The following is a 23,066-nucleotide window of genomic DNA, read 5'->3' on the forward strand; positions in this document are numbered from 1 at the left end:
CCTCCTTTTCTCACTGCCTGGAGCAAGGCTCCTTGCGTCACCCTGCCTAACTCCTCGCTACAGCCTTGCCTTGGTTTCCTCATCTATAAATGGGGTTAACAATGGAACTTCTCTAAAGCGTTTTGAGGGTGAAATGAGTTAAGACGCGCAAAGCACTTACAATAGAACTCGGCGCACAGTAAGTGCTTAATTAGTGTCAGCTGGGTTTTTTTCCCCCTTTTAAAAAATATTTATTTATTTATGCAGCATGCGGGATCCTTTTCAGTTGCGGCATGCGGACTCTTAGTTCCAGCCTGCACGCGGGATCTAGTTCCCTGACCGGGGATCGAACCCAGGCCCCCTGCATTGGGAGCGTGGAGTCTTATCCCCTGGACCGCCAGGGAAGTCCCTGTGTCAGCTGTTATTAATGTCCCCTTTCGGCCACCCTTGCCTCTCTCCCTTCCATCTCAGGAGAGGGGTGTCCCCTCCTCTCCAAGCCCCCACTGGTCTTCAACTCTTGTCATTGGTACAGGCTTTTGCTCATCAAATCTCTCACCCTAGAAACACGATTTTCCCCTACAACTGCCTCCCCGCCATCTTCTACCGCCTCCCAGGAAGAGCTGTCTGCTTGCAGGTGCTTCCTTTCGCCTTGATCTCCTGCCAGCCTGCTGGGACGCGGCTCCTCCCCGGAGCCCGAGCCGGAGCCGCCCTCACAGAGCTTTCCCCAGGGAGCGCCCCAGGCTCAGTTCCTCATTGACTCAACTTTTCCCAGCCCAACCTTCCTTCTTGAAACACCCCAGCCCCTGGCTTCCAGGGAAGTGGTCTGCCCGGTGGTTTTCGTGGTGATCCGAGGAACCCTGCGGGGAGGAGTCCGTGGAGAGGAAAGGGGCCAACGCCAACAGCAGCTGGCCAGGCAGTGCTTGTGAGGAATCTGAAAGTGAACTTCGCGGGGCAGTCAGGCCCGGCCGGCCACCGCGATGCGCTGGAGTCACCCCGGCAAGAGATTTCTGCGCAGACACACGCTGTTGCTGCTTTCCGACCCGGGGTGGTTTTCAGACACCAGGGCTTGGGCTGGGTCAGAACAGCTCTCACCTGCGGACCGCGGGCATTTCCCTCCTCGCTAGACTGCAAGCCGCCTCAGGGAGAGACCAGTCTCTGAATCTGATTTCACTGGAATGGCTACAGCTCTCCCACCCCCAGTGCCCCTGCCAGGTGGACACGCTCACGGCCCTTACTCACGTGGCACAGACCAGGGGCCTCTGCGCAGAGAGAGGAAGCGGCTTGGACTCACTTACGTGCGGGTTTTGCACATTTTTCCGCCCAATTCAGACTACAAACGGCAACCCCATCTCCTTTTCACATTTACTGAAGAGGGCGTCAAGGCATCCCGTCCCCAACAGGAAAACCGCCTCTCCTCCTCGCCCCGAAGACGGTGGACGCCGCACAACATCCTGCCTGTCTGTCTACGCGTCGTGTCCACACTGCCCGCCAGGAACCCACGGCCACACACACAACACGACGGACTGGAGAGGCAGAGATGCTGCCCCCCATTTCACAGGTAAGGCGGAGGCCTGCGCCCGGCCCCAGGGTATACTGCTGCCACAGCAGAGGCTGGGGCACGCGGCGGACCGAACAGGAAGCCTGAGTGCCTTTAGAATTAGCTAAAGGAGAAAATGTTCAGCACACAGCCCACCGCCGTGGTACCTAGAGGTGGCTCCATTCTTGAACGAGGTGCTCTATCTCCCAATCAAATGGCAAACTCTACATCTTGGGTGTCCGCATCTCCGCCCCATGCACCGGGCTGGCCGCTGATGACCTGTTCAATGTTTTCTGGGCTGAGGGCAGAGGCTGCCTGGGTCTAGTGCATTCTTCTTTTTTTTTTTTTTTTTTTTCAGTTATGCAACACAACGTTATCAACTATGCCTTACATCAGCTCCTCTGGTCATCTCACAGCTGAAAGTTTGTACCCTTTCACCAGCCTCTCACTATTTCTCCCATTCCACCCCCAGTGCCTAGCAACCACTTTTCTACATCCTGTTTCTATGAGTTTGACTTTTTTTTCTTTTTAAGAGTCATATACAAGTAATACCGTGCAATATTTGTCTTTCTCTGTCTGGCTTATTTCGTTAGCATAATGCCCTCAAGTCTGTCCATGTTGTCACAAAAGGCACGGTTTCCTTCTTTCTCATGGCTGAATAACATTCCACTGTGTGCAATGTATATATCTCACATCTTCTTTATCCATTCACCCATTGATGGACATTTAGGTTGTTTCCATAACTTGGCTATTGTAAATAGTGCTGCAATCAACATGGGAGGGCAGATATCGCTCCCAGATCCTGCTTTCGCTTCCTCTGGATAAATACTCGAAAGTGGAATTACTCAATCATATGGTAGCTGTATCTTTAATGTTCTGAGCAACCTCCGTACTGTTCTCCACAGCGGCTGCACCAGTTTACCTTCCCACCAACAGTGCAGGAGGGTTCCCTTTTCTCCACATCATCACCAGCACTTATTTCTTGTCCTTTTGATGAAGACCATTTTAACAGGTGTGAGGTGGCATCTCATTGTGGTTTGTTTTTGTTTGTTTGTTGCGGTACACGGGCCTCTCACCGTTGCGGCCTCTCCCGTTGTGGAGCACAGGCTCTGGACGCGCAGGCTCAGCGGCCACGGCTCACGGGCCCAGCCGCTCCGCGGCACGTGGGATCTTCCCGGACCAGGGCACGAACCCGGGTCCCCTGCATCGGCAGGCGGACTCCCAACCGCTGCGCCACCGGGGAAGCCCCTCATTGTGGTTTTGATTTTCATTTCCCTGATGATCAGTGATGTTGAGCATCTTCTCATGTGTCTATTGGTCAGTCTGTTTGTCTTCTTTGGAAAAATGTCTATGCAGGTCTTCTGCTTTTTTTTTTTCTTTCTTTTGGTGCGTCGGGTCTTCGTTGCGGCACCCTGGATCTTCGTTGAGGCACGCAGGATCATTTTATCATTGTGGCGCTTGGGCTCTTCGTCACGGCGTGCGGGCTTCTGTCTAGTTGTGGCACGCAGGTTCCAGGGTACGTGGGCTCTGTAGCTCGCGGCACGTGGACTCTCCAGTTGAGGCGCGCGAGCTCAGTAGTTGTGTCAGGAATATTAACCTCTTATCAGTACATGATTTGCAAATATTTTCTGCCATTCAGAATGTTGCCTTTTCATTTTGTTGATGGTTTCCACGCTGTGCAGAAGCTTTTTCGTTTGATAGCCTCCCGCTTGCTTCTTTTTGCTTTTGTGGCGTGTTCCTTATCACACTTGGCACCGTGCCGGACGCACAGGGCTGCCGTCTCTTCCCTTCAGCCCACCACCTCCCCGTTTATACAGCATCTTCCCACACACCTTTTAATCTCTGTACGTGGGTTAGATCTAGTTATTCCCGTTTGCAGGTAAGGAACAGAGAAGTGATCTGGTTTTCCCGAGGTCACACAGCTGGTTAGGGGCGGGCGCTGAGCCAAGCTCCCCTCATCCCAGGAGTGCGCCCCACGGAGCAGCCAGGGAGCCACGGATGCTCGGGGGCAGGAACCACCGAGGTCCCTTCTCCAGCTGCAGGGGGAAGCTCGGTTCCCCAAGAGCCCGCCAGCTGGAGGTTTGGGAACAGCGGCATTCGATCCCTGCCTCCCCACCGGTGTGGCCGTGGACACCCGAAACCTGTGCACGCACAATCCTGCACACACGCGTGATGGACGCACACGCACTCACTCTTCGCTGTGTAGACACACACACGCACACGCACGCACACGCACACACAGAGGACTGAGACCAGGGGTGTTTCATCCCTTACGTGAACCCTCCTTGAACCCTCCTGACCACGTGGGCCACGGAGGGACACGATGTCCTACGGGGACTTGCAAATCATCCGTCCATGGCTACACGTGGGTGACACTCTGCCTGTCCTCTAGCCCAGTCCTCACGGCCAGACAGAGATGAGTGGGCCAAAGGCCAAGCTCGGCAGAATGAACAACTGTCACACGCATGCGTCATGTGGAGCCACCAGCCTCTGTGTCCCTGAACACTGAGCCAAGCTCCCAACCAGGCCTTGACTTGGGAGGCAGCTCCCCAACGCATGGGACTCCCCTACGTCAGGGTGTACGAGGCTAAAGCTTCGGTGTGGATCTTGAAGACACCCCTGTAGCTGTGTGACCTCGGTGGGTCACCTTCACCTTTCTGGGCCTCACTTATCACATCTGTGAAATGGGGATAATAATACCTTCCCATTAGGATTGTATGGAGAAAATGAGATTAGAAGGCGCACACAAATGCCTAGCACACAGCAGAAATTAGTACGTGGATGTTGAAAGAAAGACTGAACAAATGAGTAAAGATCAAATGGCTGCGGGTTGCACTGCGGAGCTCTCTCTGCAAAAGCTGCTCTCCCTTTTCTGCCCCTTGAGCCCCCTGACTTTCCTGCAGGGGTGGATCACATTGCTTCCTGCTCAAAACTGCCACCCAAACAGCTTCCACCCCACAAACCCCTCTGGAGGACCCCTCCAACCCTCTCTCTCTCTCTCTTTCTCTCTCTCCACCTTTCCTTCCTATTCTTTGAACATGTGTTTCTTCCAGCCCCAGGGCATTTGCACAGAATGTTTTTCCCTCAGGTCTTCCCATGACTCCGTCCTTCACTTTATTTCTCTGCTCAAATGTCACCGCCTAAGTGAGGTCTTGCCTATCAAACTCCCTCCTCCCAGCCACCCCCTTATTTTTCCTTGTAGTCCTTATGAGTGTATATACCCCTGAGTTACTTTTCTGGTTCAACGTCTGTCTTCTCCTCTCGAATGTGAGCCCCATGACGGCCGAGTCTTTGTCTGACTTGTTCGCTGTGAATCCCCAGCACCTACAGCAGAGCCTGACATGCAGTAGGAGCTCCATAACTACTTGTTAAATGGATGTACAGATAGGACTCCAGCCCTTGAGGAGCCTAAATAAAATTTCCCTCCCTAAATAACAATAATATGCTCAGCTTTCCTCTCTCCACATTCCTTTCTCCCGTACAGCTCAGCTCATCAGCTCAACATATTTTCATTTTTTTCCTAGCCCCCAGCTAGCCAATTCAGGCTGATCTATTCTGATGGTTCTTGAGTGGGGAGCTGCATCGGAATCCTGAGAGCTTCCTTTAGAGTAGACTTGGCTGCCCTCCTTCCCCTAACCTCCTCCTGAAGGGCACTCTCCAGGACGGAGGCCATTTGCATGCATGTTCCTGCAACCCTTCCTGCAACCGTTCCTGCACTCGCCTGCAGGAGGAGAGAAGCTGAGGGCAATGACCCCAGAATCACACCCCTGGGTTTGAATCTGGACGCTGCCTCACGGTGGTTGCTTGAAAGAGGTGGGGGGCGGCGGCAGTTCCTGACCCTCTTGTGCCTCACCCCCCAACTGTAGAAGTTATTGAGACAGAGTGTCACACAGAGTGAAGTAAGTCAGAAAGAGAAAAACAAATATCGTATATTAACGCATGTATGCAGAATCTGAAAAATTGGTATAGACGATCTTATTTACAAAGCAGAAGTAGAGACACAGACGTAGAGAACAAACACAGGGATACCAAGGGGGAAAGGGGGTGGGTGGGATGAACTGGGAGATTCGGATCGACATATAGACACTATGGATACTATGTATAAAACAGATATCTAATGAGAACCTACTGTAGAGCTCAGGGAACTCTACTCAGTGCGCTGTGGTGACCTAAACAAGAAGGAAATCCAAAAAAGAGGGGATAGATGTATACGTAGAACTGATTCACTTTGCTGTACAGTAGAAACTAACACAATATTGTAAAGCAACTATACTCCAATAAAATTTTTTTAAAAAAGAAGTTATTGGGCTTCCCTGGTGGCGCAGTGGTTGAGAGTTCGCCTGCCGATGCAGGGGACGCGGGTTCGTGCCCCGGTCCGGGAGGATCCCACGTGCCGCGGAGCGGCTAGGCCCGTGAGCCGTGGCCGCTGGGCCTGCGCGTCCGGAGCCTGTGCTCCGCAACGGGAGAGGCCACAGCAGTGAGAGGCCCGCATATCATAAAAAAGAAGTTATTGAGACATATATTGAGAGGAAGTTTGTAAGGCACTTAACACAATGCCCAGCCCACAGTGAGTGCAAGATAAAAAATGAGCTTTTATTAAATTATTATTACTTTCCTCCAGGCAGTGAGGCCGCGTTCCTCAGTCTCCCTGCAGTGTCCCGTGTAGGGCCTTTCCTGTGGACGGCCAGTCCCCGCGGCTGGCTGAGACAGACATGCCACCTTCAAGAACAATCTTCTGTCTTGAACCCTCTTCCCCCTCCAGGAAGCACCCCCTTTCTTTACTCTTCTTTCTAGCAGAGTTTTCTATATTCACTTTCCGCAGCCCCTCCCATCCTGTCACCCGCTTAACTTCCTTTTAGAGAAATTTCAAACATACATTTTTGCCAGTCTTCTACCCCCATCTTTTGCTGGAGCATTTTAAAGTGTACCCCAGAAATAATACCGTTTCACCCCGAATGTACCTCTAAACAGGCAAGGACTTTGAAAAGATCTCACAGTATCATTATTATAGCTAACTAAAGTAACAATACTTCCAATATCTGTGTTCAAATTTCCCTGATGGCCTTCAACATGTCTTTTGACAGTTGCTTCATCTGAATTAGGACCTAGTCAAGGTCCACACTTGACCCTGGGTTGATTTGTCTAAATCTCTCTTCCCTTCGCTCTGAAACCCACACCAATCAAGCTTCCACCCGGCCCCTTGCTCTACCCAAGCTGTGCTTTTCAGGGTCACCAGTGACCTCCGTGCTGCACGATGGACTCTCCTCCCTGCTCACGCTCTCCGGGAGGCTCTGCTCCCACAGCCCCCCACCGAGACCCCTCTCCGCTGGGACACCGCGTGGTTCTCCAGCTGTTCTGTTGCCCCCTCGTTGGCTGTTCTTGCTCAGCTCCCATCCCCACCTCTTGACACTGGCGTGCTCCAAGGCTCCATACCGGCCCTCTGGGGTCTTCTTTTCTCACTCGTTGGTGGTGTCGTCCAGCCTTGAGGCTTTAAAAGCCCTCCCCAATTTTTATCTCCAGCCCATCCAAAGGCCTGCCAATCCTCTCCAGTGCACATCTCACAGGCATCCCCAATTTAGCACGGCTAAGACTCTACCCCCTCGGCTGTCCTCATCTCATCCTTCCAGTAACTTCAGTCCAAACTCTTGGGCTCATCCTCAGCTCCTCTTCCTCTCACACCCACATTAGTCCCGCAGGAAGTCCTGCTGGTTTCACTGCTCACCCCCACCAGCTGCCACAGCCCCTGGTCCAGAAGCTACTTCCCTCTCGTACCTGGACTGCGCCATCACTTCCTGCCTTGTCGCCCTGCTGCCGGCTGGCTTTCTTCGTCCTCGAGTCCATTCTCAACCCAAGCTCAGCCCAGCAGCCGAGGTCCCTGTGAAGCATTCTCTGCTTAAAGCTGTCCACCGGCTCCCAGTTTTTCTTAAGGTGGAAGCCAAACTCTTCACAATAGGTTCCAAGGCCCTATCAGTGTTTCTCAACAAGAAACGCTGGCATTTGGGGCGGGAAGATTCTTCCTTGTGGGCATGGTCCTGAGCACTAGAGGGTGTTTGCTGTAGCCTTTGCTCAGTAGATGCCAGCAGAGCAATGCTTCCCCCCCCTTAACCCTGCCAGCCACGGCGACAGCTAAAACGTCCCCACGCGCTGCCAAACACTGCCCGGTGGCTTTGGAAATACCAGGTGAGAACCTCTTACAGGATCTGCTGCAGCCCTGCAACGCTCCCACCCTCCCTCCATCCGACCAAAGTCTCGGACTCACCTCAGACCACTCTCCCTGCGCTCCTCTGCCCCTGTCTCACCTGAACAACTAGACGGGCTCCCTCACTCACCTCTGTGCCGCGTGCGCCTGCCTCGGCCAGGAAAGCTCCTCCCCCAGAGGGCACAGAGCCCCTCCTCCAGGGCATTTCTCAGGTGCTCTCTTAGCTCTCCAGGAGGCCTGCCCAGGGCACCCTGTCTGAAATTGCAAATCCCTCTATTCCCAGGCCCCCTTGCTCTCTTTTATTTCTCCCCAGAGCACTTATCCCATCAGATGTACTCTATGTTTTCATTCTTAATCTTGTTTATTTTTTGTCTATAAGCTTCCTGAAGGGATGTGGGGGGTTTTGCTCACTGCTGTACCCTGGTACCTGGCACAGTTAACTGTCACACAGCAGCTAATCGATAAATACTTGTTACGTGAAAGAAAGAATACAGATGCCGTAAGCATATACTTATGGAGAGAAGAAAACAAGCACTTTTAAGCGACAGGAATGAAGAATTAATTTCATCGTTAGCAAGGACTGGAGTGTGCTCGGCCCAGGGTGGGGAAGTAGGGGAAGAGGCGATGAGAAACTCTGCTTATTAGATCAGTTAAGGAAGACTTCCTGAAGGAGGTGGGGCTGTAGGACTCACTTTCAGCTCATTTTGAACCAGATTATAATATCCTGGGAGCTCCCCCAGCCCTGAGGACTGCAGACAACTCTTCCAAGCTGGAGGAGTGGTGAAGCGTTTTCAGCTAGGGAAGCCCGCTCCCTTAATCTTCTTTCTACCGCAATTTACCAATGTCTGTAGGAGGCCCCAGCAGCAGGTCCGCAGCTGGAGGGCCAAGTTCAAGTGGAGCCCCTGGGTAATGTCTGCCTACCCATCCACCACCCACCCCACCCTCAGAAAAGCCCACCCCAAATGATTACACAGAGGCAGGCTACCCAGAGCTTGCCTTCTACATGCTCAGCAGACGAGAAGGACCTAGATTCACAGCCACACAATGGAATACTTTACAGCTATTGAAAGGAATGAGACAGCTCTTTTTATACTGAACATGGAAGGATCACCAGGATAGATTATTATTAGGGGGAAAAAAAACCACAAGATGCAGAATAGCATATAGTATATTACCATTTGTGTAAAAAGAAACACATATCTAAACAAGTATATATATATATGTATATTTGCTTGATTATACATAGACTGTCCCTGGAAGGATGCACAAGAAATTTCTCACAGTAGTTGCTGGGGACAGCGGATGGGCATAGGGTTGGGGATGAGTGGGTGGGAAACAAAGGCGGGGAGACACTTTTCACTGAAAACACATCTTTCAAATTTTGGACTATGTCCAAGTATTACCTGTTTGAAAAGAGTAAATTAACTTTTAAAAAGAACACAACCAGATTAACAAAATGAAAAACAACGGAGCCATGTGAAAAGTTCAGCCCTTTGGGTATTAAAATGAAAGCCACTTGCAGAAGTACAGGTGGTCAGAAGTGGAAGGACAGCAGAAAAAGCCCAGGGACTTTCATTGACCTCGTTTGACAGGTCCCATCTGTGTGGCCCGGGGCTGAGAAAGCCAGTGGGTTCCCAGGTGCCATTCAGAGCCAGGCAGGGTCCAGAACCTGCAACGTTGGGGGGAGGGGGAAAGGGGGAGGGGGAAAGAGGGAGGGAGGGAGGGACTCCCCTTGCCCCTGCTGGCCGGGCCACACCTCCTGGACCACAGGGCTGTCTGCAGCTCCTGTGTTCTGGGAGCTAGAAGCCAGTGACCAGGTGGGCAGAGACACCCCCAGGCCCGCGTGGAGAAGATGTAGGCGGCAGTGTGCTCACTGAGAAAGTGTGCTCACAGAGAAAGAAAAGGAGGCGGCTGGAGGGAGCGGTCCAGAAGGCCAGGGAGGGGGACTGACTGTCTTCAAATATTTGAGAGGCTGTCAGGGACGGAAGGAGGAGCCCTGTTCGGAGCCCTCGGGAAGCCTCTACCTTCAAAAATCACTTTCTGGCCCAGTTCCTGCCAGAGGGGTCCCCGAATAACTGCTGTCCTTCGAGTTCCCGCTGCGCCAGGCGCCTGGGTTGCTCGGTGCTTTATTGGCATAAACTCTGAATTTTCACAGCGGCCCTGGGAGGTTATCACTAATCCTACCCCCATTTTACAGACGAGGAAGCCAAGGCTGCCATTGCTGAGGACCACAGCTAGTACATGACCGAGTCAGGGTTCAAACCCCAGGCCGCCTTCTGAACTACTATGGTTATCACAGGCTGGGCCAGAACCCGAAGATCTGTATTTGTACAAAATACAAATATAGATATGGAAGGCTAAGACGGAGCTGGGATTCTCTGGCCAAGGTGACTCGGGCACAAGGAAGTCTAAGGAGGTGGATGCTCGGTAGAACTGGACCCCCGTGACACCACCCTGATCCCGAACCTCTTAGCCGCCCCCGCGTCTTTCCCCCAGGAAAGAGATGGCCCTCCCCCCCCCCCACCCCCAGCCCGGGCAGTGGCCCACGGACGCCGGGTCAGGAGCGCACGTCCCGCCCGGAGCGCCCGCGCCCTCGGACAGCGGCTCGTCGGGTCTGGGGCGGGGTCGCAGCCCGGAAGCTCCACCCCGGGAGGCGCGCGGCTCGGGGGCGGCTCGCCAGGATAGGGGGGAGGGCAGGGCCGCGGGGGTGGGGGAGGGGAGGGCCGCGGGGGTGGGGGGAGGGGAGCAGCGGACCCGCGAGACGCGCCCCTCCCCACCCCCACGGGGCCCGCGCGCGCCGTGGGGCGATGGGGGGCGGCGGCCGCGCTTCCCGGGCGCGTGACTCAGCAGCCGCCACGCCGGGATGGGCGCCGGGCGCGCGGCTTCCGGGCGCCGGGGCGGGGGCTCAGTGCCGCCCCCGCGGGGAAGCGCCGAGGGGCGCGTGGGCGGGTGGATCCCGCGCCGCCCGCCGGCCGCTCGCCAGGCCGCCCCCGCAGCCGCGAGCCCGGCTCGGCGGGTCCGCCCCCGCGGAGCCCCTGAGCTGCGCCGCCCGCGGAAGGGCTTCCCCGGGCTCCGGGCGAGCGGCCGAGGGGAGGGGGCTGCATCCTTAGCGCTCCCCTCCAGCTGTTGACGCGCCATGTCCAGAGGGGGCCCCGTGGAAATGCCTGGGAGGCTGGAGCGGGAAGCCCCAGCCGAGTGCACCCCGCCCTCCGGGGCCTGGCCGCCCTACACCCGGCCCCAGGGTCTGTCTCCTTTGTTTTCTCGAAATGGAGAGTGGATTCTGAGCTCTCTTCCTAAGGCTCTTACCATTTGGAGGTCAGTCACTTTGCCCACGTAAGGTAAGTGCTTTCTGCTGCAGCCGCCTCTGAGCAGCCCTGCTTTGCCACAGACTCGGTGAACTGAGGGCAGAGAGGGGCCCAAAGGTGGGCAAGGACTGATTGTCCCCGTTGGGCAGAGGGGACACCAAGGCCCAGCGAAGGGGGAGCGGTTTGCTGCCAGCTCTCGCTTGGGGTCTGTGGGGGTGGGTACAGCAATGGAACTCGGGAGTCCTGGCTTCTGGGCTCCCTCCGCACCCCGATCCGGTGCTGTGCAGCATATGCTGCCTTCGCCTGCCTCTGGAATTCCCTGTGGCCCTCACCCGTGGGCTCTTACGAGTTGAGTAGCTCCAGCCATGTCCAAGATGCCCAACCAGCCGCTTTGGAAGCACCAGGGCGTCTCCGTTTGTAAAGACCGGGCTGTGCACTGGCAACGCTGAAGCTAGACATAGGCAAGAGATTCCCAACTGCTCTGCAGAGTTTTTGTTGCTGTTGCTGTTTTAAATAATCATTGTGTTGGATTGATGTGCTGAATGAAAATTGTGGTCGTTCGGAATCATTTATCACAGAAGAAATGGTGGAATTCCCTTGCCTCTCTGCGGGGATGGGGAGTGCATTCCTGATTGGAGGCAGGGGGGCGGCTGCTCTGACCTGACTTGTCCGGCCCAGAGAGGTCGTGGGCGCCAGTCCCTGGCCACAGCTGGGCCAAGTCGGGTGCGGGGACGTTCACGCCGCAGCTTGGCATGCATCTTGCTGCTGCTGGTACCTGAACTTCCAAACACAATATGTCACTAGACCCCCAGACGTCTCACCCCTACACCGCCCACCGTCCGAGCAGCCTCTTCCCAGGAGCTCACAGCCTCCAGAGGCCGGGTCTCCTTCACGCTCGAGGCTGAGTGGGGGGTAGAAAACAGGTCGTGGAGGCGCGGTAGACTCGCCCCGTTTTACAAACGGGAGGAACTGGCTGGCCAGAAGAGAGAAACGAGCCCGCAGAGAAAAGGAGGAGGAACCCGGAGTCCTGAGAGGGTGACGAGCCCCGGGGGCGGGGAGACAGGGAGAAAGCCTGTGCTGTGTGGTGGGGCCCTCACCCCTTTCCCCCAGCCCAAGTCAGGAAAACACTCAGCCACGCTCAGACGCACCCCCTCGGTCCCACAAACGCAGCCACGCCAGACTCACATCCACTCACCTCCTGGCAGGGTCCTAACATCTCCCTGACCAGAGCTGACACCACTGCCTGGCAGAGAAAGAGGAGAGGCCTGGAGCCGGATACTGCTTCCTGTTGCTTGTCCCAGGCCAGAGTGGAACCCCAGAATCCAGCTCTCCTTTGTCTCTTTCTACCTGGAGACATGGCCACGATTCCGGCTTCCTTTCCCTCCCATCCTTATAGGCCCTCTGGTTCAACCTGCTGACAGGCTGTGTGTGTGTGTGTCTGAGGTGAAACACTCCAAGGGCTTTCTCATGCTTCATTCTTTTGTTTGGCCGTGACGGGATATCCTGGACCGCCAGGGAGGTCCCTCACACTTCATGCTTAATGCAGCTTCCCAGGCTGAAAACTGGACTGGGCAGAGGCTGGCGGCAGAGCCGGAGGAGGGCTCTCCATACTTACGGGTAGAAGTGAGGTGGGATCTGTTCGCTGCGAGGGGCACCCAGGTCCCCCTCCCTCCCCAGATGGCCTTAAGAGCTAAGCCTCTGAGCCAGCAGTTCCCAGGCGCTCAGCTGCAGAAGCTGTGCTCGTGGGCCAGGGCACACCCCACCCCGTGGTGGGGCCCCCTCCAGCTGAGACCTTCTTCAGCCCTGACTCCACACCCCCTCCCTCCACTCGGGCGTGGATGGGCCTGCCTGTGCCCTACGCACTGAGAGTTTATCCCTTCCAGCATTACTCATCACACACCTACTAGGTGTTGAGTTGGCCTCCATCCCCCGTACTATTCATCCCCACATGACAAACCCCAGTAGAGCTGTGTGAAATTTTGCCGTGCAAGAAATTATTTTAAGAGCCTAGAAAGGATCAAAAGTGCTTACCAAGCACCAGGATGCTCCTTAAATTCCTGCGTTATGACTTTTACACATGAAGCTCCTTGGGGAAGTATTCCTTCTCCAGCCCAGATGATTACTTTTCCAAGACAAGCCAGCGTGGGAGTGAGTGTCCTGGGTCCCTGCCCTTTGCTTACCAGGGCCAGGCAAGGCGGTGCTAATTCTCTGCGAAATACAGTGCAGGTGAAGGCCATTTAGACTCCCAGCAGCGTCCCCCATGAGCCCTTCAATGCCTTATGAGCCGCCTGTCCTGGCCGCTAGGCATCCTCCTCCCTTATCAAACCCGCCCTTCAGAAACTGCTCAGATAAACTCTTCATGCTGAAGTGCAACAGTCTAATAGAGCCAAATGTGTTGTTTTTCTCCTGTCCTAGGAGAATTTGCGTTTTAACAAGGGGGTAACCTTGAAGTACCCAAAGGAACCTCTACTTGTGGAATGGCTGGCGTAGGCGAGATATTCTGGAAGGCAGAGAGACCTCCGTGGAACGCCTGAAGCCCCCATAACTCGCGGTAAGTTTGGCCGTGCACACCCGCGGAGCAGTCCTGACTGGTCCTCTTGGCCCCTCACTATGCTGACGGGAGTACTGGATGAAGAGTTTAGAGAAGTTGAGTTCTATACCAGTTTGGAAGCACTAACTTCTGTCTCGGGTCATAGTTTTCTCATTTGCCAACTGAGAAGTTCGGTCCAAATGACCTAACAGGACCTTTCCAGCTCTGACATTCACCTGACTCCCAGAGGGGCTGGGGGACCCTGGTCCAGCTCCTAAGGCCCTCCAGCCCCTGCAGCTGTGGCCCAGAGGAAATGACCTGCCACCATACAGCGTGAAGGTGTGGGGCAGGGGGGCACTTCTCTGGACTTGGACACGCCTGCGGGCCCCCTGTCCACGGAGCCCGGGCCCCAGCTGGCGAGGAAAGGGAGCGCTCAGCCCAGCCCGGGCATCAGCATTGCAGAGTTACATAACCCTCCAGATGGGATATTCCAGACAGCAACAGCACAACAGCCTTTGCCCCACGCCGTGCCTCAACACATGCGCACGCGCACACACACACACACACACACACGCCACACACACAGCCACGACCACCTTGCTACCCTTTCTTTTCCATTTGTTTTGTGTTTTCTAGAAGGTATTTCATCTAATAGAGTCCTTACGAGAAGAAACTCCTTTACCCTCTGGGCTTGACCAGAAAAAGTAGAGTCCTCCTCCGGCCACCCTCCCCGCCAGCCTCTACCAGAACCCCACGTCGGGTCAGGCCTCCCCTTTTTTCGGCCCCTCCCTGCTGTTCTGTCTCGCTTTCTGACCTCAGAGTCCTGCAAAGTGCAGTTCTACCTTCTCCCTTCCATCCCCGGGATGGAATAATTTGGAGCAATGGATTTAGCTTTCATTCCAGCAAATGGGAGGCAATCTCCTGGTTCAGACTCCAGTCCCCCACTCTCCACTTTTGTCCTTGTCACGTCTGCGTACTAGATGAGACTGTAGTTTCCCCATTTAGAAAATGGATGAGGTCATTCTCATCCCCATGGGGTGTTGGGTGGTAGCTCAGATCCCTTCAGTGTCCTTAAGAGAAGTGCAAACAATCTGAAAATGCAACCGAAGAAATTTAGGCTGGGCTTAAGGAAGCATTTCCCAGCTATACAGTTGTGAGACCTCATTATAGACCACTAAGGGACGGTTGCTTTGTCCTGCCTAGCTGCATGTTAAGGCCAGCACCCATTCACACATCTGGAGTAGCCTGGGTGCACGCTGTCCAGAGGTAGGGGAGTGGTTGAGGAAAGGTCACTGTAGAAAGGTGGCCTGGAAGAATCCCTGGGGGCATCTTGAACCTGGATTCTCCTCGACAGCTATGGTCTAACTCCGGATGAGCCTTGGGCCCTGGTCTCTTTATCCGTAGAAACGTTGCAATCGTATTGAGCACGCACTTTGTGCCTGAAACAGTATAAAAAAAACTATCTAATTTAAAAATTTTAAAACAACCCTTTAAAGTAGATATTATTCTTCATATCACAAATGAAAAAATCAAGGCTCAAAGAAGGCACACCGTGAATGTAAGGTGTCCCGGCTGGTAGGCAGTAGAGCAGGATTCATACCCAGGTATGCCTACCTCCAAAGCCCATGTTCTGAACCACCTAGATCTTGAAAATTCTGTGATTCTGTGGTTTCCTTAAGTTCCTCTTGGCCTGAACAGCCTAATTTCTCCCTCTCGCTACTCCCGCTCCTTTTTGATTGTTTGTTCATGCCCTCATTGCCCGAAATGGAGAGCACCGCTCCATTCCTGCGTGAAAACAAAAAACCCTTTGCGGCCTGTGCGGGAACCCGCGCTTTGTGCTTTTCCAGAAGCAGAGGAGGAAGGCGCTGCAGTGGCCCAAGCCTCGGAGATCCTGCCAGATGGCCTTGCATTTGGGGATCTGCCAGGTGCACTGAAAGCACCCCCAGGGCCTCTTACTAAGAAACCCCTTACGTGGGACTTCGATCCGAGATCCAAGCCTCTTTCCAGACCAGGGTCCAGCTGTTTGTCCTGGCTCTCCCCACTTTTTCACGTCACCCTCCCTTTCATTCACCCTCCCCCCCAGACCTGACCCCCATCTGCCGTTCAGCGGGACCACCTGCTGTTCCTCCCGCTGGGTTTCAGGCTGAGAGGAAAGACAGGCCAAATGCCTGTGCAAGGGGCCTCTGATGTTGGCTGTGTGGGCCCAGGGGGGGCTCCGGGTAGGAAGGAGGTGGCGTCGGAGCAAGGCACACCGGCTGCCGAGCAGCAGGGAGGCCGTCGGGTGTTCCTGAGGCCGGGTGACCGGTTTCTTTTTGGATGAGAGGGAGGGAAGAACGGTGGTCCAGGCCCTCGGAGAGGCAGGGGACAGCAGATCGTCACAAGTGCCTGCTCCGTACCAGCTGCTGAGTGAGCAAAGGACACCCACGCCCTCCTCTCAGTGAGCCTTCATTCGGCCCCCGCTTCCAGGTGACCAGCCAGAAGTTCTCTCCTCGCTGCGATAAGGAAGGGGGAGGAGGCCAGGCAGGCCAGGGAGCGAGGCCGAGGCCATAACGTTGCTTCCTCAGCACCAAGGGCTTTTGGCCGCAAGGCAGAAACGACCCCAGGCACCGAGATCTCCTTCCCGCGTTGATGGGTTTAGCCTGGGGGTGGGGGGGGGGATGATGGGGGGAGGGGCTGTAGGCCAGAGGGTGCCATGGTAAGCACGGGTAGCACAGACACCTCTGTGGATGGACTTCTCCCGGCTCCGTCCCCCTTCTAGCTCTCCTTGGCTCTCGCTATTCCTGACATAAGCCCTTGACGCCAACCAAGGAAACCTTCTCTCTGGGCTCTGAACATGCTTTGTACGCTCACCCTCTTAACCCCATTCCGTTCCGATAGAGGATGGCTCTGGGCACCTGCAGTCTGCTTCCTCTTATTTAGATGTTTCTAGATCTGTGTCTCGAGTGTGTTGAGCAAGGGCTGTCGGCGTCTTTCCTGTCTTCTCGCAGCACAGAGTGCAGGATTTTGAACGGACCGGACGCTTGATACAGTAGAGTTGACTGACAGACAGACCATCATACTCTCTTAATAGCTCCCAAGAGGGGCCAGTCTTGGCTGTCTGCCGCCTCCAGGCAGACAACCCTGACTCAGTAGGAGCAGAGATGCCAGCTCCAATCAGCATCTCAGACAACAGGCTATGAAGCACATCCAGTGGTCTTCCAGCCATGCCCCGGCCTCCAGGTAGCATGAGTGCTCAAAAGATGACTCAGGATTCAGTTTATGCTTAGGATGGGAGCGGAGAGGAGGAGACTTCCCTACGCAGTTTAAATGGAAGCAAAGGAGGGAAGGAAGAAAATACAGGAGAGGGAACATCTTTGAGGGGAGGGAAGAAGGGTAAGAGCAAAGAAAGGAAAAGGAGAAGGGGGGAAAGTAGGGAGGAAGAGGAAGGGTATTAAAAAAAAGACAAGGGAAAGAGGAGAACACAGGAGCGATTTGGACTTCATGGTCTCTTGGAGGTAGGGAGCCCAGGCTAGGTGCTGAATTTGAATTATAAGGCAAGAATCTTTGCCACCCTCCAATAATCCTCTGCCCGTGGGCTTGGGGACTTGGGCAAACCCTGGGACCCACTGGCTCTAAATGCACGGCTGGGTGGGTGGACCAACACGTGCTCAGACAGAGAAGCTGTGGCCACGTTGAAGCCAGGAGCTTCAGGTCGGGTCATGTGCTTCCGTGACGCAGAGGGGATTTTGCCAGGTCAAGCTGAGGCTCTGGCTCCAGCCAGGAAAGGGATAGTCAATTCTGTAGGTGCTGTGAGCCTTGATTGAAAAAATAAAGAGGAGGAAGCTAGATTGCTGCTCTCATTAAGAGGCAAAGGCAGTGGGGGCTGGAGTTTAGCAAGAGCCCGGAAGCAGCAGAGAAAGAATTTTAACCCCTCGGGTGTCCTTCTTCCATGAAGCCTTTGAGCTCACCCACACCCACGCTGTTGCTTCCTTGGCCGACCTCCAAGGCCATCACCTTCGTAGCTCCCTCAGCTGAAGGAGGGACAGAGGCCAGGTTGCATGTTAATGCAGATCCGATGACAATTCAACAGTCTATTATTTCCCAGCCCCAGGGTCCCCAGGGCTCCTGCCTCTGCTGGATTTGGGGAGGAAGATGAGTTCTGGGGCTAAGAGATAAGCTGTGCGGTGAGATAATGCATCTCTAATGCATCTCACGCTGCCTGGCCCCTGGGAACCCTCACCCACCCCTCAGCAACCTCACCAGAGCTACATTCTCAGCCTAATGAGTCCAGAGAAGGGGAAGTAAGAAATGAGAACGGATTTCAGCGAAATTATGACCCAGGGACCCCCTCCGCCGGCTCTTCCTCCGACGTCAGCGTGCCCGGTAGAGAACTGATTCATCAGGGAGATCCCCAGGAGAGGCCCCAGGGAGAGGGCTGCTGGCTCAGCTCTCCCTCTCCCCCTGTCACCCGATCCATGGAGAGGTGCCCCTGCCGGCCGCCTGCATCTAGCCCTACGCCACTGAGAGGCCGGGCAGAGGGGGACAAGACGTGCAAAATTGGGGTCGTGGGTGGAGAGCAGGGTGGAGCTAGACATGTAGTCAGCAAAGATGCTTCCTTCCTGAGATTCGGGGTGGGGAAACTTGGGTTGAAGTTAAGCAAAACAGTGGGAAGAAATGGGTGATCCAGAGGGCATTCAGTCTGCCTAGATGTCCATGATTTCCCATGCGAGCGGGGGACGGAGCTTCAGGAAGAGGGAGGAGGCGTGCGTGTCTGAGCTCTCTAAGTCTCTGGGTGTCCAGGCTTGGGGAGCAGGGGGGAAAAGCTGGAGGATCTGGAGAAGGGAAGGAGTTACCGCTGGTTTAACCTCTTGGTGCCTATAGCACAACTTCCCGCGTGAAAGATTTCCCAAACTGCCACTCTCTTCCACCGTTTGAACTACTTATTTCTGTTCTGCTCCCTTGGGAGGCAAAAGCAGGACAAGGGAGAAGGAAAGATGAGGACACGACGGTTTCTTTCTCCAGTTTTGACATGTGAGGATGGGTAGGAATCCAGGTGATTCCTGAAATCCCTGGATTCCCAGCAAGAGCACCTGAGCAAGAGAGTTTGGGCTCTTTAAGCCACCTTGGGGGCCACAGCAAAGTCCTTATCCAAGAAAAACGATCTTTCCTCACCCGGTCTTGGCCACACAGTGCCCTGAAGGGATGCAAAGAATGCAGGGATGTGGTGGAAGAGGAGGGAGACACCAAAGGGCGTGAGGGGCGAGAGCAGGTGAACAACTGCAGTTCCCAGGAAGCTGTGGCTGCCCCCCTCACCGGGAAATGGAATGGAATAGCTGCCCGGATCTGGGGAAGAAGCCACTTAGTATCCTGGATTTTCTTTTCTTTTTTTTTTTTTTTTGCCTTTTGCCTTTTGCCTCTTGCTGAGCCATGGGCACTGAGGGAAAACTGACTTTCTGCCAGATAAGGAGAGAAAACCGTGAAACTGAAGGAAGGGCAAATGGGCCACTGAGGAAGGTAAGAAGGAAAACCACATCTTCTTGGGACTTGCATCAAATGCTGCGTGCGGGATCATCCTCGATCTTCTGCCTAAGGACCCAAAGTTCTGGTCAAATCTACCCTGTGTCCTGACCCAACTTGCCTAACTCTGCAGTAGATGTGAGGAGAAAATGAGTCTACATCAAATCTTCACAAGTAGCCCTAGACTAAAGCACGCCAAGGCTGCTGAAGATGATTCTTGGCTCTCCGCCCTTCCCGTTCCCACCCCCGCCCCCAGCTCCCTTAGCATCCCATCATCAGGGTCGGGTGCTGAGCAGGTTCTGATTTCCCAGGAGGTGTTCTTCTATCACCTGTCTCATCAGAGAAAGGAAGCTGACATGGTCACAGCCTCCCCAATACAGAGGAGAGAATATTCCAATCCTCTTTCATCTCTTCTTCCCGTATCTCTAGTTCATGGACATCGGGCATAAAGAAAGAGCTTGAAGTCCTAGAGTTTCTCATCAGGGGCTAATGAGCATATTTCTCTCTGGACCTAACATGGGATTCCAGTCATCACCAAATAAGCAAGGGGAAGCGGGGTTTGCAGTCACCGGCAACAACAGAGGTTTAAACAGGAATTCCATCCAAACACCATCTCGGAAAGCCAACTGTCTCTCATCATTATCTCCTTTCCACGATTGCTAACACCCTGCACAGAAATCCTCCTTGAGTCAGAGGAAAAAGCTCTAACCAGGCTGGATTCTGACACTATAAAGGGATCCACTGTGGGCCTGGTGGCTCGTCACCTTGCACCCCTCTGGGTCTGTGGGCTTTCAGAAGAAAGGTGCGCAGTCAGGTCAGAGCAGAGTAAGCTTCCCCAGACGAGCCACCTCGTTCCTCCGGGAAACGCTTTCTCCCACCCTTCCTCTTCTTCTGTCTCCAGCCCCCCCCCCACCTTCTCGCATCGTCCTGCCTCGCAGCCTTGTGTTCTGCCTTCTGAATCCCCTCAGACCCCAGGCCTACTGTTCCTGGACCCTGTGCCCTTTTTAAAGCTCTCAGCATGTCTCTTTGCCAAGCCTCCGCCTTTTTCATCGCTCACTCTCCATTCGAATAATTTTGCTACCCGAACTCCCATCCAGATTTTTCCTAACTTGGAAAGATTCTTCAACTGTTCTCTCTTCTTCAGTTTAATCTGCCCCCCAGTCTGTCCCCTTTAAAATCTGCCCGTTTCCAGTAGCCCTCGCCGCTCTCCTCCTTTGCCCCCAGTGACGGCTGGGATACTCCCGTTTGCTCCACCTCCCAAGCCCTCTCAGGCACCGGTATCATTCCCTCCTTTCCCCAGGTCTCCTTGGCACAGTTCTCCCCGCAAGCACACCGAAGGCCCTAGTCCTCCAGTCCCCGGTGCACCCCGCTTCCCCCTTGTCCCCTCCTCACGCCCATTTGCTCCCCTTCCTCCCGGTGCCGCCTTCCCCACTCACTCGGGTCTCCTGCTCAGGACGCCCTTGCCGAGGGCGGCGGGGGATTTGTGCTGAAGGAGGGTTCCAGCAGCGGCGCAGCAGCTCGGGGGACGCTCCTTCTCCTTGTCGGCGGCGACGGCCCCGGGCCCTGCCGGGTGCTGGTGGGGCGGCTGGGCTGCGGGAGCGCCGCCGCTGGGGCCCGGCTGGGGCTGCGCCGGGAGCTGTCCGTGGTGCTGGAGCGGCGGCTTCTCGGGCGCGGCGGGCGGGAGCTGTCCGTGGTCCCGGAGCTGCCGCTGGGCCCCGGAGGCGGCGCTGGCCGGGGTGGCCGGCAGCGGCGCTGGCGACGGGGGCACGAGCCCGGGCGGAGGCAGGGCTTGCGGCGGCTGCTGGTGCTCCCACAGGCTGCGGTTCTCGGCGCTCAGCTCGTCCAGCCGCCGCTCCAGCTCGTCGATGCGCTGGCGCTGCGTGTGGATGAGGCTCTGCTGGTTCTGCACGATGGCCGTGAGCTCCTTGAGGTAGAGCACGGCGCGCACCGGGTTCTCCAGCAAGCTCTCCATGCCGCCCGCCGCCGCCTGCGCCCTGCCTGCGCCTGGGCGGGCGGCGGGGAGCGCGAGGGCGCGCGGGAGCCCAGCAGCCCCGGCGATCCGCTCGCCGCCCTCTCCGCCGGCGCCGCGTCACCGCCACCCAGACATTCACACACGCACGAGGGGCGGGGCCGCGGCGCCAGGGCCCCCCTCCCCCTCCCCCTCCTCCTCCTTCCTCCCCCTCCTCCCCCTCCCCTGTCCTCCCCCTTCCCTCCGCCCCTCCTCCTCCCCCTCCCCCTTCCCCTCCCCTTCTCTCCTCCCCTCTCCCCCTCCCTCCCCCCTCCCTCCCCTCCCTCCTCCCCTCCCCCTCCCTCCGCCCCCCTCCCCCTCCCCCCTCCCCCCTCCCCCCTCTCAGCTTCGTGAGGAGTCTCGGCTTCCTGCAGGGCTGGCAGAGGAGCCGGGTCAACGAAGGGACCGGGATGGATGAGGGGGATCTGGCGAGAAAGGGAAAGCCGGCCGGGCGGAAGCGGCGGCACCGGGAGAGTGCGGTGGGCCCGGTAGGAGAGCGGACTGACGAGGAAAGAGGAGGAGGAGAGCGGCTGGGTGAACGCGGAAGCGCAGAAAGGAAAGGTGGCGGAAGGAGAGAGAAGCGTGTTGAAAAGAGGTGGTCTGGAAGGTCACGGCTTTTTCCGGTGCCCAGTCATCCCGGAGGACGGGGGGCCCCCTTAAAGAACTTCTGAGGAGAGGCCGCGCGCTGGGCAGTCTGTTCTGCTGGAGGGCTCCCCGGATCGGGGGGAGCGGAGGACAGTGCGGGGCGCCGGAGAACAGCTGGTCCTACTCCTCCAGCCACGGAGAAAGCTAGGGGGGAAGGCTGTTTACGCTGGATTCTCTCTGGGAGTGAGACCTCAGGACAGTTGTGGCCACTCTAATGGGAACACAGACTAAATAAACCGGGCCCTCTGTGTCATAGGGCTGATGCTTCCAGAAACTTCTTAAGAGAGCATTCTGCTTGAAAAATATTTTTGAAATGCATACTACACCGAACGCTGGGCTAGGTGGTGGTATGATAAGGATGACTAGGATGGACTCTTTGGCTTCTTGAAGCGTATGATTAAGTAGGCGAAACGGGTAATAAATATTTAATTTCAATATAAGGCGGTAGTTGTAAGTGATAAGATAGAGATTGCCCAGAGCGCTATGGGAGCCCGACAGCTTGGGGACTTGGGAAGGCTCCTTGCAGGGAGTAACACTTGAAGTGGGAAGGATTTTCTAGAAAGGGGGAACAGCACAGGCAAAAGCTCAGAGATAGGAATCCTCACGGACTGAATCATTCATTACCTTCTACAATACACGTACGTAAAACACACGCTGAGTGCTAGGTAACGTACTAGGAACTCTGTAGTCTAGCCCTAGCGTGGACCATAAGGTACAGTTTCTGTAATCAAGATTACAACCTGGTAGAGTAGATACAGCATGCTCACGAATATCTAAAATACCAATCAAAATTTCTGTAAGAGCTCTTCAAGCCAAGTGCCATAGGAGTTTCGGGGGGAATGGGAAGTTGTGTTTGACTATGGTGATCTGATAAGGAGGAGGTGTTATTCAAGCTGGGCCTTGAAGGATGGGAAGTGTTTCAACAAGTAGAACAGAGGAAGATAGGGGAGATATGTCAGGCAGCAGGAAAAGACTGAGGAATGGAAATAGAGCACCTCTGTTCCATGCAATCTGGCAAAAAAATGACCCTTTCCTCTGGGCTATGAGTACCCTTAGCACATCTGTTGTACTGTTGTATCTTCCACACAGGTGGGCCACCAGCCTCCCTATGGACCTGCTGTTCCCCCCCAGAGTAGGCATATCCGTTGGTACCACGTGTCCCGTGAGCTGGGCCAGCCAAGCCCATCTGGTGCCAGACCTGAATGACATTACGGGAAAGGATCCGTGCTTTGCAAATACATATATCGGTTTCTCTGCACTTGTGTTTTTATTTTGCTTTCCTCCCATTCATTTTCCTAGCAGACTTCCTTTTGTAAAGAATGCGTGAAGGAAGCTTAGCCACAGCTGAGCCAGCTTCCAGGAGTGTG

The 23,066-nt window shown here is 55.3% G+C and overlaps 1 protein-coding gene across 8 annotated transcripts in view; it reads right to left on the bottom strand.

The window, feature by feature from the left end:
* Window positions 1-21,084, bottom strand: part of IQSEC3 (IQ motif and Sec7 domain ArfGEF 3) — a 96,528-nt gene extending 75,444 nt beyond the window's left edge. For 3 of the 8 annotated variants that reach the window (XM_067008524.1, XM_067008522.1, XM_067008523.1), the window contains exon 1: window positions 20,483-21,082. In XM_067008524.1, the coding sequence (XP_066864625.1) occupies window positions 20,483-21,018 (536 nt within the window). In that variant the 5' untranslated portion in view covers window positions 21,019-21,082. Of the gene's footprint in view, window positions 1-20,482 lie in introns of all 8 variants that reach the window. The other 5 variants (XM_067008521.1, XM_059081324.2, XM_067008519.1 and 2 more) reach the window with 3 other exon arrangements.
* Window positions 21,085-23,066: the final 1,982 nt, after the last annotated feature.

The sequence above is a fragment of the Kogia breviceps genome, chromosome 12 (genome assembly GCF_026419965.1).
Source record: "Kogia breviceps isolate mKogBre1 chromosome 12, mKogBre1 haplotype 1, whole genome shotgun sequence".
In the NCBI taxonomy this organism is placed as follows: Eukaryota; Metazoa; Chordata; class Mammalia; order Artiodactyla; family Physeteridae; genus Kogia; species Kogia breviceps.